Source organism: Oncorhynchus keta, unplaced genomic scaffold (genome assembly GCF_023373465.1).
Source record: "Oncorhynchus keta strain PuntledgeMale-10-30-2019 unplaced genomic scaffold, Oket_V2 Un_scaffold_584_pilon_pilon, whole genome shotgun sequence".
Classification (NCBI taxonomy): Eukaryota; Metazoa; Chordata; class Actinopteri; order Salmoniformes; family Salmonidae; genus Oncorhynchus; species Oncorhynchus keta.
In genome coordinates this window covers 363,973-383,568 of record NW_026290969.1, presented here as the reverse complement: position 1 = coordinate 383,568, position 19,596 = coordinate 363,973, and the positions used below count along the sequence as shown (strand labels likewise).

At 42.7% G+C, this 19,596-nt stretch overlaps 1 protein-coding gene across 1 annotated transcript; it reads left to right on the top strand.

Annotated features, from left to right (window-relative positions):
* Positions 1 to 3,274: 3,274 nt before the first annotated feature.
* eif2d (eukaryotic translation initiation factor 2D) lies at positions 3,275 to 18,551 on the top strand. Its single transcript, XM_035741374.2, has 15 exons — positions 3,275 to 3,519; positions 13,512 to 13,702; positions 13,797 to 13,880; positions 13,980 to 14,070; positions 14,197 to 14,304; positions 15,918 to 16,156; positions 16,456 to 16,573; positions 16,720 to 16,765; positions 16,938 to 17,044; positions 17,139 to 17,297; positions 17,398 to 17,487; positions 17,676 to 17,771; positions 17,865 to 17,985; positions 18,099 to 18,273; positions 18,382 to 18,551. The coding sequence occupies exons 1-15, from the start codon at positions 3,464 to 3,466 to the stop codon at positions 18,453 to 18,455; spliced, it is 1,755 nt and encodes a 584-aa protein (XP_035597267.1). The 5' UTR covers positions 3,275 to 3,463; the 3' UTR covers positions 18,456 to 18,551.
* The last annotated feature ends 1,045 nt before the right edge of the window (positions 18,552 to 19,596 follow it).

The following is a 19,596-nucleotide window of genomic DNA, read 5'->3' as shown; positions in this document are numbered from 1 at the left end:
TTTAAGCATACATACATATATGTGTATGTACACACACACACACACACACACACACACACACACACACACACACACACACACACACACACACACACACACACACACACACACACACACACACACACACTTAGGTTGGAGACATTAAAACTGATTTATCAACCACTCCACAAGTATCTTGTTAACAAACTATAGTTTTGGCAAGTCGGTGAGGACATCTACTTTGTGCATGACACAAGTAATTTTTCCAACAATTGTTTACAGACAGAATATTTCACTGTATCAGAATTCCAGTGCGTCAGAAGATTACATACACTAAGTTGACTGTGTCTTTCAACAGCTTTGAAAATTCCAGAAAATGATGTAATTGTTACGCACGCCTCTGTGAAGAGGGAACGCAACACCCTGCTACAACTCAACTCCCCATGAAGTGAAAGAGGTATGGTACTGTAGGTATGAGTAAGGATGACAAAGGCAGAGAGAGTGGTACAAGGAATTTATTCTGTCACACGGTAATATGGGGAAAAGGGGCTGGACGGAACCAAAGCAAAGAAAGTAAATCTCAAAGCCCCCTCTCCTACCTTACCTGCCTACCAATTACTTACCTAATTTAGCACCACCTGGTGCCCGAACCAAAATACAGAGGGTGGTCCGCCCAGGTCTTACCTAGTGTGCCTAGACAGTGAATATACTATGGGTATATGTATGCCCGTGGGCCTCTTGCCTAAGCACTCCCTAGGTGCCTTCCCCTTCCCCCCTGGGAACAAATGAAACACAATAATAAACTTCACAACAAAACCTGAGACAAATCTAACTCGGGACATTAAAGAAGCTCTGACAAAGCAACAAACACAGAACATACCAAAGCTGCTCCCAACAACAACTAACATAGTACATACTAACTATGTTAGCAACAACCAACATGATATAACCCTCAGCCATCAACCTCCTCTCTCAGCAATCATCTTTCAGCAATCATCTTTCAGCAATGACCTCCCAGCAATGACGTCCCACTGAGAATAACCAACACAGTATATAACCCATAGCCATCAGCCTCCTCTCTCAGCAATGAGCTTTCTCTCAGCATTGACCTCCCAGCAATGACCTCCCAGCAATGACTTCCCAGCAATGATCTCTCTTCTGAACAGAACACACATACAGCTGTACATGCAAATACACAAACCACAACACAGAAACTGGGGAACGTAACAGTCATGGCTTTAGAAGCTTCTGATAGGCTAAACAATAATACACAAGTATAAACACCATGGGACCACGCAGCCATCATACCGCTCAGAAAGGAGACATGTTCTGTCTCCTAGAGATGAACGTACTTTGGTGCGAAAAGTGCAAATCAATCCCAGAACAACAGCAAAGGACCTTGTGAAGACGCTGGAGAAACAGGTAAAAAAAGTATCTATATCCACAGCAAAACGAGTCCTATATTGAAATAACCTGAAAGGCCGCTCAGGAAGGAAGAAGCCACTGCTCCTAAATCACCATAAAAAAAATCAGACAACGGTGCACATGGGGACAAAGATCGTACTTTTTGGAGAAATGTCCTCTGGTCTGATGAAACAAAACAGAACTGTTTGGCCATAATGACCATTGTTATATTTGGAGGGAAAAGGAGGAGACTTGCAATCCGAAGAACACCATCCCAACTATGAAGCACGGGGGTGGCAGCATCATGGGGGTGCTTTGCTGCAGGAGGGACAGGTGCACTTCACAAAATAGATGGCATCATGTGGGAGGAAAATTATGTGGATATATTGACGCAAAATCTCAAGACATCAGTCAGGAAGTTAAAGCTTGGTCGCAAATGGGTCAACAATTTAAAGGCAATGCTACCAAATACTAATTGAGTGTATGTAAACTTCTGACCCACTGGGAATGTGATGAAAGAATCATTCTATCTACTATTATTCTGACATTTTATGTTCTTAAAATAAAGTGGTGATCCTATCTGACCTAAAACAGGGAAATGTTTCCTAGGATTAAATGTCAGGAATTGTGAATATAATATATAATTTTCTTAGTTTTAATCAACATAAATACTTTTCTCATTTTGTCAGGAACCATAAACTGGTATTGGTTGTGACCAATTTCAATCGACAATACAGGGATTTTACTCTGTTTGCCCAGAACACATTCTTCAGATGTATTTACATAAAACATTTAATTTTAGTTTAAAACTATATGAGAAACAAAGGGTTTTTTGATTATTTGATTTATCTATCACATTAAGAAAATTATTTTAATTCCTTAATCCATAAATATGGGCCTGTGCTGGCTGTGTTTGTATTCCTGCACAGAGGCTACCATCAAGATTTTTATTTTATTTTTATATACAGTGCATTCGGAAAGTATTCAGACCCCTTCCCTTTAACCACTTTTGTTACGTTACAGCCTTATTCTAAAATTGGTTAATTTAAATTATTTCCTCATCAATCTACACACAATACCCCACAATGACAAAGTGAAAACAGGTTTCTAATTTCTTTAGCAAATTTATAAAAAATCAAAAACAAACACCTTATTTACATAAGTATTCAGACTCTTTGCCATGAGACTCGAAATAGAGCTCAGGTGCATCCTGTTTCCATTCATCATTCTTGAGATGTTTCTACAACTTGATTGGAGTCCACCTGTGGTAAATTCAATAGATTGGATATGATTTGAAAAGGCACACACCTGTCTATATAAGGTTCTACAGTTGACAGTGCATGTCAGAGCAAAAACCAAGCCATGAGGTCGAAGGATTTGTCCATAGAGCCCCGAGACAGGATTGTGCCGAGGCACAGATCTGGGAAAGGTACCAACACATTTCACAGCCGAGGCTGTGCAAGAAATCCTGTCGTGGATGTTACCCCTTCACAGGACCCTGAGGCTGTGTAGGGATTTATTTTGGATAATTAACTGGGTGGTTCAAGCCCTGGATGCTGATTGGCTGACAGCCGTATACCATGGGTATGATAAAGCATGTATGTGTTATATGGCCAATGCTTGTATCCAGGCACTCTGCGTTGCGTCGTACAAAAGAAAAAACGTTAACCGTTGTATATTGGCCATATACCACACCCCCCCGTGACTTATTTGTTAAGTTGACTGATTGAAGTGGAATGGGTTTTGTTAATTTTAGTGTTTAATTTTGTATGATGCCGTTTTTTAAGTTTCTTATTAAAAACTCCGTCCAGCTGGTGGCGGTAATGCATTGGATGCCAACCGCCGATAAACCCCATCGAAGAAGGTAGCGATTTTAGGATATATCCTAGGAACAAACTAGCAGCAATGGCAGAGTCTTGTCGGACGTATTTTATGATGCACCAAAATGGACACGCTGCTTTCCATTTCTAGTACTGTATTTTTTTTAACGAATGAGCTTGCGAAATGCGGATTTAAACTGAGTAAATATTTTAACACATCTCAGGAGTAAGAGCTTGAATTAACGACGGTACCATTTACGATGTTTTCGAAATCGTTCCGTGTCAAGTCCAACACAGTGATCAAAGGATCCGACAGGTGAGGAGAGTCCCTTGTTCCATTTGCCAGTTATAGGCTGGCAGGGCAAAACCGTTTTAGGTTTATTTCTGTATATCACAGCAGGTTTTTGGACTCGGTCGGCGGTTTCTACCTGATTTAAGTACAATACCATTGGAAATTAATGTTGACAGATTCCTAAAACTGAAGTTAAATGGTTTTACTGCTTCCAGTTGAGACAACATTTAGATAAATGGCACAGTTACGTGTCCAAATCAGTAGCCAATAATTTAGAAACAGTTCGTGATATTGAAGTCTTAAAATGTACCATCTACACATACATGGGGATAAATAGTAACCGTATTACTTGTATTTATTAACTGCACCAAAACTGTACGGGGTTTAGTTTTAATACGTTCCAGTTGTTAATTGGAACAACATCATCTATTCACTTCCCGATGAACCCAGTCACCCATTCAGTGTATACGTCAATACCATTCTCAGAGGCGAGAATTCACCGGTATATACAGTGCATTCAGAGATGATTCAGACCCCTTGACTTTTTCCACATTTTGTTACAATACAGCCTTATTTCAAAATGGATTAAATTACATATTTTCTTCAATCTATACACAATACCCCCAGAATGACAGTGAAAACCAGTTTAGACCAGCAAATGTATTAAAAATAAACATACCTTATTTACATAAGTATTCAGACCCTTTGTGATGAGACTTGAAATTGAGCTCAGGTGCATCCTGTTAACATTGATAATTCTTGAGATGTTTCTACAACTTGATTGGAGTCCACCTGTGGCAAATTCCATTGCTTAGCCATGACTTGGAAAGGCACACCTGTCTATATAAGGTCCCACAGTTGACAGTGCATGTCAGAGCAAAAACCAAGCCATTAGGTCGAAGGAATTGTCCTTAGAGCTCTGAGACAGGGTTGTGTTGAGGCACAGCTCTGAGAAAGGGTACCAAAACAATTCTGCAGCATTGAAGGTCCACAAGAACACAGTGGCCTCCATTTTTAAATGGAAGAAATGTGGAACCATCTAGACCAGGGGTTGTTAAACTTTTTCAGCCTGGGACCCACATGAGAAATATTGTGTTTTCCTGTGACCGAAGCTTGCAACCTGCAACTATACGTAAACATCAGTACTTTTCATTGCTGTCATGCCTAAAACAAATGCAATATAGACAAATAACAATGAAATATAAATAGCTATTCATGTTTACCCCCACCCCCATTAAAATCACTTTTAAAGTGCATTCTATAGTTTTCAGACCCCTTGACTTTTTCCACATTTATGTTACAGCCTTATTCTAAAATAGATTAAATAGCATTTTTTTCCCTCATCAATCTACACACAATACCCCATAATCACAAAGCACTAATACATTTTTAGAAATGTTTGCAAATGTCAAAAATGAAATATCACATTTACATAAGCATTCAGACCCTTTACTCAGTACTTTGTTGAAGAACCTTTGGCAGTGATTACAGCCTTTACTCTTCTTGGCTATGATGCTACAAGCTTGGCACACCTGTATTTGGAGAGTTTCTCACATTCTCTGCAGATCCTCTCAAGCTCTGTCAGGTTGGAGGGGGAAGAGAGAGGGGTGGTGTTGCTGCACAGCTATTTTTAGGTCTCTCCAGAGATGTTGGATCGGGTTCAAGTCAGTACTCCGGCTGGGTCATGTAAGGACATTGACTTGTCCAGAAGCCACTCCTGCGTTGTTTTAGCTGTGTGCTTAGTGTTGTTGTCTTGTTGGAAGGTGAACCTTCTCCCCAGTCTAAGGTCCTGACCACTCTGAAATAGGTTTTCATCAAGGATCTCTCTCTACTTTGCTCTGTTCATCTTTGCCTCGATCCTGACTAGTCTCCCAGTCCCTGCCGCTGAAAAACATCCCTACAGCATGATGCTGCCACCACCATGTTTAACTGTAGAGATGGTGCCAGGTTTCCTCCAGGTGTGATGCTTGGGATTCAGGCCAAAGAGTTCATTCTTGGTTTCGTCAGACCAGAGAATCTTGTTTCTCATGGTCTGACAATCCTTTAGATGCCTTTTGGTAAACCTCAAATGGACTGTCATGTGCCTTTTACTAAGGAGTGGCTTCCGTCTGGCCACTCTACCATAAAGGCCTGATTGGTGGAGTGCTGCAGAAAGGGTTCTCCCATCTCCACAGAGAAACTCTGGTGCTCTGTCAGTGATCATCAGGTTCTTGGTCACCTCTCTGACCAAAGCCCTTCTCCCCCGATTGGTTGGTCGTTCCACATTTCTTCCATTTAAGAATGATGGAGGTCAATGTGTTCTTGAATGCTGCAGAATTTTTTTTCTGTACCCTTCCTCAGATCTGTGGTGCAACACAATCCTGTCTCGGAGCTCTACAGACAATTCCTTTGAACCTCAGGGCTTGGTTTTTGCTCTGACATACACTTGTCGGCTTGTCTGTGCTGTTGAAACTACCACAACTCAAAAACCACATTGGGGCCTCCCGGGTGGCGCAGTGGTCTAGGGCACTACATTGCAGTGTGCCACCAGAGACTCTGGGTTCGCGCCCAGGCTCTGTCGCAGCTGGCCGCAACCAGGAGGTCCATGGGGTGACGCCGTCCGGGTTAACACATTGCGACCCTTTTCTGCAGGGAGGGTTTGGCCGGTAGGGATATCCTTGTCTCAACCAGCAACTCCTGTGGCCGGCTGGGCACAGTGCACGCTAACCATGTCACCAGGTGCACGGTGTTTCCTCTGACACATTGGTGCGGCTGGCTGGATGCGCAATGTGTTAAGAAGCAGTGCGGCTTGGTTGGGTTGTGTTTCGGAGGATGCATGGCTTTCGACCTTCCGAGCCCGTACTGGAGTTGTATATTATTGTAGTAACAAGATACCACAAAAAGGGGGTAAAAATTCAACAACTAAAAAACACATTGAAACTGGAGGTATTTTTACAGCACTGGTTAGAAAACAACCCGCAGAATCGCTATGTTTTGTAAAGTACGGGGTCACCAAAACATAAAGAGGAACTCAACATGTCAATTATTCATTGATTATCACTTTAAATTAAATAGCGTGAGAGGGGGGAGATGAGGTTGCACATCCTGTTTTAAAACTAACACGCCTCCAACACCACACATAATATGTACATCACCAGTTAGAGGACAACATGTAGAAGACGCACCTTTGCCTTCGATTCACAGGTGTCTTCTTGGGTAAGTCTAAGAGCTTTGCACACCTAGGTTGTATGATATTTGCCCATCTTTATTCTTTTCAAAATTCTTCAAGCTCTCAAGATTTTGGGGATCATGGCTAGACTGCAATTTTCATGTCTTGCCATAGATTTTCAAGCAGAGTTAAGTAAAAACTATAACAAATACAGGTGACAAGGGTGTGCTACTCTTCTCTACGGTTGTGGGTGAAAAGAGTCTACCTGACTACAGGTGTCCCCCTCGGATCAATTCCGGCAAGGCGGGAAGTAGTGACAACCGATGCTTCACTAACAGGCTGGGGAGCAGTGTGGAAACACGGGCCTGTACGGGGAGAGTGGCTCCCCCTGCTGGAGGAAAGAGCACATCACTGTGCTAGAACTTCATACAGGTTACCAAGCCCTGAATCACTTTCTGCTGTTTCACAAACATATCCTGATATGATCAGACAATATATTGAGTGTTCCACATCAACCATCAAGGGGGAACGAGGTCTGTATGGTCCATACAGGTGGCCTAACAACTCTTGATTTGGGCCCTACCCCATCTGGCCTTACGAGCCATTCATCTCCCAGGCAAGGTGGATGATAATTTAATCAAAGCCTAGTGGATGATAACTTGTTTATAACTAGGACAGAATAATTTATAATGGACTTTTTCCGACATAACATAGGTACAGCAGATCCCCTTATTGTATGGGACACTTAAATGTGCCTTTTGGAGGCCATGCAATTCAGTACTCAACGATAAAACAAAGATCAAGAGTCCATATTAAAAAAGGGAATTGAAGGACTAACAGTAGTTATATAGGAATAAAAACTGTACAATAGAGCCTCAGAATAAGTTACAGGAAAAACAAAGAATTTGAAGAACTTATTCAATAAAGATCCAGTGTAATATATTATAAAAAATAAAGTGAACTGGATGGAATATGTGGAAAAATTAAAAAGAACTGTGCAATCCTCAACATAGAAATGCTACAAAAAAATTGTATTGAAGCTTGTTACAAATGATGGAGTCACATGATTCACCGAACAATATTTTGAAAGGGGAAGTAAAGTACTTCAATGTTTTTGTTTGTCTCCATCTCCACCAACCGATGCTAATTGTATGGATTTTTTCCCCTCTATTAATAATGTAAAATTAACATCTGTACAGAAAGACTCACGTGAAGGCCAAATTACAGAGGAGGAACTTCTTGATGCAATTAACTCGAGGGCTGGAATGCATACCAGTGGAAGTATACCAAACTTTTTTGATATACTCAGAGGACCATTATTAGCATGTTTAAACCACTCCTATATAAACAGTAGATTATCAGACACTCAACAAGGTCTGATTTCATTATTACTGAAACAGGATCCAAGTTGTGTGTGTGTGTGTGTGATATACACTGCTCAAAAAAATAAAGGGAACACTTAAACAACACAATGTAACTCTAAGTCAATTACACTTCTGTGAAATCAAATTGTCCACTTAGGAAGCAACACTGATTGACAATAAATTCCACATGCTGTTGTGCAAATGGAATAGACAACAGGTGGAAATGATAGGCAATTAGCAAGACACCCCCAATAAAGGAGTGGTTCTGCAGGTGATAACCACAGACCGCTTCTCAGTTCCTATGCTTCCTGGCTGATGTTTTGGTCACTTTTGAATGCTGTCGGTGCTTTCACTCTAGTGTTAATATGAGACAGAGTCTACAACCCACACAAGTGGCTCAGGTAGTGCAGCTCATCCAGGATGGAACATCAATGCGAGCTGTGGCAAAAAGGTTTGCTGTGTCTGTCAGCGTAGTGTCCAGAGAATGGAGACGCTACCAGGAGACAGGCCAGTACATCCGGAGACGTGGAGGAGGAAGTAGGAGGGAAATAACCCAGCAGCAGGCCTTTGTGCAAGGAGGAGCAGGAGGAGCACTGCCAGAGCCCTGCAAAATGACCTCCAGCAGGCCACAAATGTGCATGTGTCTGTTCAAATGGTGAGAAACAGACTCCATGAGGGTGGTATGAGGGCCCGACGTCCAGAGGTGGGGGTTGTGCTTACAGCCCAACACCGTGCAGGACGTTTGACATTTGCCAGAGAACACCAAGATTGGCAAATTCGCCACTGGCGCCCTGTGCTCTTCACAGATGAAAGCAGGTTCACACTGAGCACATGTGACAGACGTGACAGTCTGGAGATGCCGTGGAGAACGTTCTGCTGCCTGCAACATCCTCCAGCATGACCGGTTTGGCAGTGGGTCAGTCATGGTGTGGGGTGGCATTTCTTTGGGGGGGCCGCACAACCCTCCATGTGCTCGCCAGAGGTAGCCTGACTGCCATTAGGTACCGAGATGAGATCCTCAGACCCCTTGTGAGACCATATGCTGGTGCGGTTGGCCCTGGGTTCCTCTTAATGCAAGACAATGCTAGACCTCATGTGGCTGGAGTGTGTCAGCAGTTCCTGCAAGAGGAAGACATTGATGCTATGGACTGGCCCGCCCGTTCCCCAGACCTGAATCCAATTGAGCACATCTGGGACATCATGTCTCGCTTCATCCACCAACGCCACGTTACACCACAGACTGTCCAGGAGTTGGCGGATGCTTTAGTCCAGGTCTGGGAGGAGATCACTCAGGAGACCATCCGCCACCTCATCAGGAGCATGCCCAGGCGTTGTAGGGAGGTCATACAGGCACGTGGAGGCCACACACACTACTGAGCCCCATTTTTTTTTTTTTACTTGTTTTAAGGACATTACATCAAAGTTGGATCAGCCTGTAGTCTGGTTTTCCACTCCAAATCCAGACCTCCATGGGTTGATAAATTTGATTTCCATTGATAATTTTTGTGATTTTGTTGTCAGCACATTCAACTATGTGAAGAAAAAAGTATTTAATAAGAATATTTCATTCATTGAGATCTAGGATGTGTTATTTTAGTGTTCCCTTTTATTTTTTTGAGCAATATATATATATATATTATAAATAAATATGATCCAGTCCATTTTTAAAATTGGAGGCCTCTTCAGTGTTGTGATGCAAAAATTCTAGATAAATGCTTGGAGCTCTGAATTAAAAAGGTATTGTCAGATATTATTCATCCTAATCAGACAGGTTTTTTACATGGACGATACATTGGAGAGCAGATAAGACAAGTACTGGAAACAATGGAATACTATGACATATTGGAAACCAGGCCTGGTTTTCATAGCTGACTTTGAAAAGGCTTTTGATAAAGTATGACTGGAGTTTATATATACATGCCTGGAATATTTCAATTTTTGGAGAATCTCTTATAAAATGGGTTGAAGTTATCTATAGTAACCCTAGGTGTTAAATAGAAAATAATGGCTACATATCAGAACATTTTTTAAACTGTCAAAAGGAGGAAAACAAGGTTGTCCACTTCCGGCGTATCTATTTATTATTGCCATCAATGTTAAAAGTTAATTGGATCCAACAATAATATTAAGGGTTTAGATATCCGTAGCGTAAAAACAAAGGTGTCATTGTCTGCTGATGAATCATGTTTTCTTTATAAACCACAATTACAATCCCTCCACAGCCTCACAGAGGATCTAGATACTTTTGCTAACCTTTATGGATTAAGTGTACTGTTATGTATTTGGTCACTAAAAAATGCTACATTTTCATTACTGTGTAGTTTACCAATAAAATAGTCTGACGGGGATGTGGACATACTCGGTATACATATCCCGAAAGAAAGAAATGATCTCACTCATTTTTATAGAAAGTTAGCAAAAATAGATAAGATCTAAGAATTTGTGGAAATTCACCCTGATTTAACTATTTGTTTATGGTTGACCTGCCATTTTAAATAGTATGAATAAACATTTATTTGGAATGGCAAACCAGACAATTTAAAAGGGCATATTTTATATAACGAATATGAATTCGGGGGACAGTGAAATAATCTGTCTGTAGACAATTTTTGGAAAACTTGCTTGTCAGGCTCAAAGTAGATGTCCTAACCGACTTGACAAAACTATAGTTTGTTAACAAGAAATTTGTGGAGTGGTTGAAAAACAAGTTTTATTGACTCCAACCTGTATGTAAACTTCCGACTTCAAATGTATTTGGGATTGGAAAGGATGCAGACAATTACATTGTTGCGTCCATCAATCTGTCTGCAATATTAAAGCTGATCCACCTCCTAAAAAGAAAAAGGTGAGTAGGGTGGCATATTTGTTGTCGCCACAGAAACCATCCCCTGGGAGAATGGGACTTCACCCACAAGTAGTGAAGATGATTTGGCAGCGGTTCAGAACAGCACATGTGGACCTGTTCGCCTCAGAGCAAACATCCCACTGTTCCCCCTAGTAAAGTCCAGGAGCCCCCTTGGCCAGAGGGCCTACTGTATGTTTTCCCTCAGAGAGCCATTGCAGCTCCCTCAGACAGGACCTGCTCACACAGTTGGACAACATAATATGGCATCCCAGACCAACTACAGCTATGGGTGTGGCCTCTAAAGTACCCAACCCTCTACTGATCTGTTGCGATCCTGCTATTATCGAGACGTTACAGAGCGCCAGAGCCCCATGGAAGGGGTTTACTGAATGGTGCTCTACCAGGGCGGAGGACCCAGTGTCCTGCTGTGTGTACCTCTTTTACTGAGATTCCTTCAAAAACTATTGGACTCTGGTTGCTCTACCTTAAGAGGCATACCTTTTTATTGTATGCCTCTGCCATATCAGTTAACCATTTACGCATCAATGGAAAATCGTCAGGGGCCCACAACCTCATCTGCTAATTCTTACAAGGTGTCCAACGGCTGCATCCCCAAGACCATCTGTGCGGCATCCTGGGATACGACATTAGTATTGGAGGCTTTGACGAAACCTCCTTTCGAGCATTCGTAGAAGCCGTCTGAAAACGGCTTTCCTCTTAGCTTTTTCATCAGCAAAACGTGAGTGAGCTCCACTCGCTTTATATGAGCCCAGTCTGCCTACAATTGAAGGCAAAGATCTAGGCGTGACCTCAGGCAAAAAGGCTTGATTGGGCCATAAGGTTTTATCACCTCTTCATATCAATCAAGTCATCGAGCTGGTGACTTCCAGATTGCGGAAGAGGAGCAAGCAAATCTCCTGTGTCCAATAAGTTTCTACAAACGCTATTTTGAAACATCGTAGCACTACAGGAAGTCAGACCGGCTATTTCTGTGCTTCGGTGGGAAGTCAAAAGGCCTTGCGTTGTCCAAGCAGAGGATTTCACACTGGCTTGTGGATGTCATATATGGTCCTACAGTTGACTGTGCATGTCAGAGCAAAAACCACGACATGAGGTCAAAGGAATTGCCTGTAGAGCTCCGAGACAGGATTGTGTCGAGGCACAGATCTGGGGAGGGTACCAAAACATTTCTGCTTCATTGAAGTTCCCCAAGAACACAGTGACCTCCATTCTTAAATGGAAGATGTTTGGAACCACCAAGACTCTTCCTAGAGCTGGCTACCGAGCTAAACTGAACAATCGGTGGGGAAGTGTCTTGGGTCAGGGAGGTGACCAAGAACCCGATGGTGACTGACAGAGCTCCAGAGTTCCTCTGTGGAGATGGTTGTCCTTCGTGAAAGTTCTCCCATCTCTGCAGCACTCCACCAATCAGGCCTTTTATGGTAGAATGGCCAGATGGAAGCCACTCTTCAGTAAAAGGAACACGACATCCCACTTGGAGTTTACCAAAAGGTACCCAAAGGACTCTGACCATAAGAAACAAGGTTCTCTGGTCCGACAACTATGATTGAACTCTTTGGCCTCAATGCCTAGCATGGTGGTGGCAGCATCAGAAATTGCAGAAATGTTTAATGGCATTATGGGGTATTGTGTGTAGATTGAGGACACTTGTTTCATCCATTTTAGAATAAGGCTGTAATTTAATTAAATGTGGAAAAAGTCAAGGGGTCTGGAGACTTCATGGATGCACTGTATAGTCAAAGGACCTTAAATGTTCTGTTTAGGGATGAATTGGCTCTGGAAGCCAAAACAGCCGAATACTGTCTTAATGGGAATCAAATTGCTTCTCAATTGCGGTACGTACGGTTCTTGAAACCTAAAGACCTCTACTTTCATATAATATCAAAATATACACTTACTGGACACTTTTTAACTGGTTTTAACACAATTGCAGCCAAAAGTATTTTTCAGTGACCACACCACACGTTTGTGTCGTCAGTCTTCCGTTTACACACAGGGGTTTGGAGATGCAGAAATCTAATTAGCGCTGCTATGCCTGTCTTCCATCTCTTTTCCGTGAACAAGTGCTATAACATGGAAATATGGCTGTCTGGTAACCCTATGAAGGTGTGTAGTAATTAAACATTTTGGTTTTTGAAAATGATTTCTCACTGATAAAGATTGTTCCTTATGTTTCCAAAACAATACTGGAAGGGATGCCTGTTCACATTTAGAGAACGCCTCGGGGCTCTTAACAAAAGTCTCCCATGAAATGCGTATTGAGCCCCCTTCATCAATAGACGCTAAAGATAGTTAGCGTCTATGATTAGTGTAGATGGGTAGCTATCTGCTATTATTAGCAACGCTGTCATATTTACACTGCAGCGGTTGCTCGCTCTTGTATTGGGGTGCACAAAAACTGTCGGTGGGAAGCCAGAAGTTAAATCAAATTACGACTTACTGTGCCGGCAGATGGCGACTAAATATGGCCATCTGCCGGCCTTTGGACTACTGGAGATTAGATAAATCTAGGTTTTGAATATCTGACCTGTTCCATTTCCTACTCACACAACTAAGATGCTGGTGGTTGTGATTCAGTTATTATAGGCGTGTGGAAATGAAAGCATAACATTTCATATCACCTCTCCACCCACCTTAGGAGGAAGCTGAAAGCGGACATATCCACAGCCTTTCCCTCTCTGTCTGTGGAGGACCTGTCCGAGTTGGTCCCAAACAAGGAGGAGCTGAATGTTGTGAAGATTTATGCCCACAAGGGAGATGCAGTGACCCTCTACGTGCTTCATAAGAACCCAGTGTTGTTTGAGCTGGATAAATGTCTCTATCCCACAGGTAGGGTTACCGTCAAGTGGCAGATGCACTGACCATATAATTCAGGGAAAAAAAGTGAAATCTTGACGGTACAGTATGTCTTGTTGTTTTTCAGTGTATACGCTTTGGCGTTATCCCCATGTCTTGCCAACATTCACAACATGGCCTCCAGTGCTACAGAAGCTGGCTGGAGGGGCAGGTACGGTTATTTGTCTTATGTAAAACCTGGACTAATATTAATCAATGTATCAGTCATTAACATGTATTGTGAAACTCTATCCTCACTGCTCCTCCACAGATCTCATGCTGCCTGGAGTGGTGGTGCCTCTAAGTGGGATCCCAGAGGTGAAGAAGGGGGACTGCTGTGCTGTTAAAGTTGTGAGCAACAGGTAGGGCTAAGCCATACATCAGAAGGAGGTTGATCGACTGAAGCCGTTTGTGGCTGTTACCGCTTTCTATAATGAACACACAGAATATGAAGCCTGTCATTCTCACAATGTCCTGGTTGTTTCCAGGGCTCCCATGGCAGTGGGCACTGCCACCATGTCCAGTGCTGAGATGAGGAGCTTGGGCATGAAGGGCAGAGGGGTGTCAGTCCTCCACACCTACATGGACAGCCTGTGGTGAGTGCCTGGTTAACCTCAACACACACACTGAGGCATGGTCAGACTGTCAATTACTATAACCCTGACACATTTTCTTTGTCAATAGCTAGTTTTTCACCCAGTTTGGGACAGTCTGAATCTTAAAGGGAGTGCTCCTAATCTCAGTTTTTTACCTGTATAAAAGACACCTGTCCACAGAATCAATCAATCAGATTCCAAACTCTCCACCATGGCCAAGACCAAAGAGCTCTCCAAGGATGTCAGGGACAAGATTGTAGACCTACACAAGGCTGGAATGGGCTACAAGACCATCGCGAAGCAGCTTGGCGAGAAGGTGACCCCTCGGCCTGGGGCTCCATGCAAGATCTCACCTCGTGGGGTTGCAGTGATCATGAGAACGGTGAGGAATCAGCCCAGAACTACACAGGAGGATCTTGTCAATGATCTCAAGGCAGCTGGGACCATAGTCACCAAGAAAACAATTGGTAACACACTACGCCATGAAGGACTGAAATCCTGCAGCTCCCGCAAGGTCCCCCTGCTCAAGAAAGCACATACATGCCCATCTGAAGTTTGCCAATGAACATCAGAATGATTCAGAGGACAACTGGGGGAAAGTGTTGTGGTCAGATGAGACAAATGGAGCTCTTTGGCCTCAACTCAACTCGCCATGTTTGGAGGAGGAGGAATAGTGCCTATGACCCAAAGGACACCATCCCCACCGTCAAACATGGAGGTGGAAACATTATGCTTTGGGGGTGTTTTTCTGCTAAAGGGACAGGACAACTTCACCGCATCAAAGGGACGATAGACGGGGCCATGTACTGTCAAATCTTGGGTGAGAACCTCCACCCCTCAGCCAGGGCATTGAAAATGGGTCGTGGATGGGTATTCCAGCATGACAATGACCCAAAACACACGGCCAAGGCAACAAAGGAGTGGCTCAAGAAGAAGCACATTAAGGTTCTGGAGTGGCCTAGCCAGTCTCCAGACCTTAATCCCATAGAAAATCTGGAGGGAGCTGAAGGTTCGAGTTGCCAAACGTCATCCTCGAAACCTTAATGACTTGGAGAAGATCTGCAAAGAGGAGTGTGACAAAATCCCTCCTGAGATGTGTGCAAACTACAAGAAACGTCTGACCTCTGATTGTCAACAAGGGCTTTGCCACCAAGTACTAAGTCATGTTTTGCAGAGGGGTCAAATACTTATTTCCCACATTAAAATGCAAATCAATTTATAACACTTTTGACCAGCGTTTTTCTGGATTTTTTTGTTCTTTTTGTCTCTCACTGTTCAAATAAACCTACCATTTGAAATTCTAGACTGATCATTTCTTTGTCAGTGGCCAAACGTACAAAATCAGCAGGGGATCAAACTTTTTTCCCTCACTGTATATCAATATTTGTGCATAAAGTTATTTCCACCACCATTTATTGCATAATTAATTTTACAGACACAAAAAGATCCCACCATGTCGAACGAACAGATTATCTGTCGACATTTATAAAATTGTAACGCAACTTCCTGTTTCCTTCAGTTGTCGTGATTTTTATACGGTATGACTTTACACGCATAACTGTGGATGGAAACCTGGTTAGTGTTACACTTTTTACTTTATTTTTAATTTTTAGGGCATTTGGAGACAAGTCTGGTCCTCCCTCCATTCCTGATGTGGACACTGAGGGTGTCGAGGCAACCTATGAAGAAGAAGAAGAAGAGGAGGAGGATGATGAGGCAACAGAGGGGGGTGAAGAGGAACCCTGTCCCAACCGTGTCCCAGATGCCCCCTGCTCTGGTATCCAGGAGCTCAGCCTGGCTGACGGGGAGGAAGGGGAAGGAGAAGACCCAGAGGACCTGAGAAGCCCACAAGGTAGCTATTACTGCTCAACTGGAGATCCAGGGAGAGGAGAGTTTGGCAGTTTATTATATGTGTCCATGTGTTTGGGTCTAGGGGAATTGAGAAGAGTTCTGTCAATATGTAATTCCAACCTAATTACGTTGTCCTTAATAAATCAAAATCCTTAAAACAAAGAGATTGATGGCAAACATATTTGATATTAAGTGTCTTTCATTGAAAGCAGGCATCTTATTGCATATGAGTCATGAATTGACAAACCAAAAAAAGAGACAGTTCCAGGATATCTCACAAACATAGTCCTGTCCTTACAGAGCAGATGGATGCCCTGCTGCTGCAGTGTTTCCTCCAGGCGCTCAAGAGCAAAGTGAAGAAGTCAGAGCTCCCCCTGCTGACCAGTAGCTTCCTGCGCATCCACATGTTCTCCTGCTGGTAAACACGACTCGGGGACATTGAGTTTCCCACTGACTTCCGTGCATAAATACAAAAGAGTTCTGTGCATCTGGCCTGTCAAGTTAGGATTCTGCTTAAAAGAAGTAGCTTTGAATTGAACACTCGTATGAATTGTTGTTTTACAGTCCAAGTGGAAAGCAACTTGACATCAAGAAATCAAGCTATAAAAAGGTAACCTCCTTCTTAGAATAAGTGGTCCTCAACATTTCATAATGCTATGATTTTTCTAATAAACTTGAATTTTGGAGAATGGATGGCAAAACCCAGACATTTTTAATTTGACTTTCCATCAATTATCACTGAATTATCCTTTTAAATCCTAAATCTAATGTTTTGTCCCCAGTTATCCAAGTTCCTTCAGTGCATGCAGCAGCAGCACAGCCTGGTGAGGGTGATGGAGCTGAGTAAAGGGGTGGAGAGCATTGTAGAGGTTGACTGGAAGAACCCAGAGTGAGTATAGCCTCTTCCACCTACGACATTTATGAAGGGACTTGAGATTAGCAATAGTGAAGTGTTTTACTACTGTCTTTTCTGCTGCATCTAGACTGCGCTCCTTCCGCACCCCAAAGGATCCTGGGATAGAGGAGGCCTCAGTGGAGGTGGGAAGAGCAGAGGGGGAGAAGCCCTACCATCCCCCTGAGATCACTACCCTCTACAGTGTGTCCTCTCGTCTGGAGCCTCTGTTTCAAGATGCCAAGAAGAGGTGAGTCTGGGTACATGCTTACAAGCGTTAGTGTGTTTGTAGTCTTTTTTTTCTGTTTTAATTTTGTGTTATACTGACTTGTGTGTGTGCTCTCTCAAAGGAAAGGAACAGTACTCCAACCAGCGGAAGTGAGGGCAATCATCACAGATTATGTGAAGAGGAACGAGCTGGTGGATGAGAATAATAAAAAGTGAGATGATTGCGTGGTTTCAAAGCTCACACTTTCATTATTTGAGACATGATTTTATGATTTAAGATGTTCTATATTCAGGTGTTTGCGAGATGCACTGCCAGCGCAAATGTGCCCGAGAGAGTATCTGTTCAAGGTGGTAGCTATCAACAATCCTATATTAACAGTCTGTGTGAACTCTCCACCAGTTATGTCATCATTAACCCGATCCTATGTGACTGCCTACTGGAGAAGTCAGAGTACCAGGAGGTGGAGGCACTCAAGTGGGATGACCTCTTCAGCAGGTAAACAGCTATGAGTAGTGAAACATTGGCCTGAAGTCATGCTGCATCACTGACCTTGGATTATGACTTAACACCACCATCTTGTGTCCACAGGACGCTATACAAAATGCAGCACTGTCACCAGCTGGTGTTCCCTGGCCAGCCACCCATAGTAAAGAAGGGCCACATTGAGCCCATAGACATCTCTGTGGCCTCCAGGGGCTCCAACAAGAAGGTACACCCATGACGGCATGTTTACGAAACGCATGTTTTAAAGCAACACTCCTCAATCTTTGTGTTTTTTAATAAAAATATCCTTCCGTCCCTCCCTTTCTCCCTTCTCTTTAGGTGACAATGATAAAGAACCTGGAGGTGTATGGTCTGGACCCCATGGCTGTGTCAGTCGCCCTGCAGCACAGAGTCCAGGCCAGCTCAGCCCTGAACCCGGTTCCCGGCTCCAAGGACCGAGTCCTAGTCCAAATACAGGGAAACCAGGTCCAACAAGTCTGCAAACTGCTACTAGGTTGGCAAATATGGAAACCTCCGTCTTGTAATGTCTTGATTCCGGCTCTTGATTTAACAGGTGTTTATGTGCATAATTTCTAAGGCTTTTTTACACTTTATTTTGCAGATAAGTATCAAATTCCCTGCAAGTACATCCAGGGACTAGACAACAAAGTTCAGAAGCCTGGGAGGAAGAAATAGTACATCTTCAATCTTTCATCAACGAGTATGTATAGATGTGCAAAAAAGCCCCACAACAAAATGTTTATCATTCATGAAATAAAGTCTACTCCAGGATTTGGCTAAATTGGTGTTATTCATGTTACATGATGCCTGTTCAGTAAGAATACACTACACAGTTAGAATATATTTTTTATTTTTTTATTTCACCTTTATTTAACCAGGTAGGCAAGTTGAGAACAAGTTCTCATTTACAATTGCGACCTGGCCAAGATAAAGCAAAGCCGTTCGACACACAACGACACAGAGTTACACACGGAGTAAAACAAACATACAGTCAATAATACAGTATAAACAAGTCTATATATGATGTGAGCAAATGAGGTGAGAAGGGAGGTAAAGGCAAAAAAAGGCCATGGTGGCAAAGTAAATACATTATAGCAAGTAAAACACTAATGGTAGATTTGCAATGGAAGAATGTGCAAAGTAGAAATAAAAATAATGGGGTGCAAATATGACCTGGCCATGCATCATCCTCTGGGTCTGTGGGTGGGGTTAACAATACCTGACAGTGGGCCTTCTGTGACCATGGTTGCTTATGACAAAATGACCAAGTCATTAAAATATGACCACAGAAACAGCCCTCATTTACAATACAATGCCCAGAATTTCTTTGACAGAATTACCAGGCTGAGAAAGTGAAGCAAGTCTCTGACTTGCATCCAGGCTAACATTGTTCTCTCTGTAGCCTTAAAATGAGGACACCTGTTTCAATGAATAGGTCTTATTATTGTACATATAACAAATTGGTAAGGAATGGGTTGATATTATTTTAGGATCTTTATTAATTAAAAAAACAAAATTATGCTGATATGAAGTGGAGATTTTGCCCTACATGTGTATATGTCGTCTGCTTTGACTACATGTTCTACTGAATGACTCCGTGTGGGATGCTACATGTAAGTGTCCACACACACAATTCCATAGTGACAGACCGAATACAATAACCTCTCTGACAAAGTGTAGGTTGTAGTACTGGGTTTACACTGCAAAATCAGTAGCTAAGCAGTAAACATGTCATTTATACTTTTGGAAGATTTGAATCATGGAAAAATACTGTGGTCAAGAGATGGAGCGTTGCACCGAAACCTACCATCCCATA

What these genes read in the sequence shown, in the direction of transcription:
- eif2d (XM_035741374.2), top strand. Translation starts at nt 3,464, where the DNA reads ATGTTTTCGAAATCGTTCCGTGTCAAGTCCAACACAGTGATCAAAGGA. An exon ending in AGAAATCAAGCTATAAAAAG is followed by an intron (nt 16,766 to 16,937) that starts GTAACCTCCTTC and finishes TTTTGTCCCCAG; the next exon opens with TTATCCAAGTTCCTTCAGTG. An exon ending in TTTCAAGATGCCAAGAAGAG is followed by an intron (nt 17,298 to 17,397) that starts GTGAGTCTGGGT and finishes GCTCTCTCAAAG; the next exon opens with GAAAGGAACAGTACTCCAAC.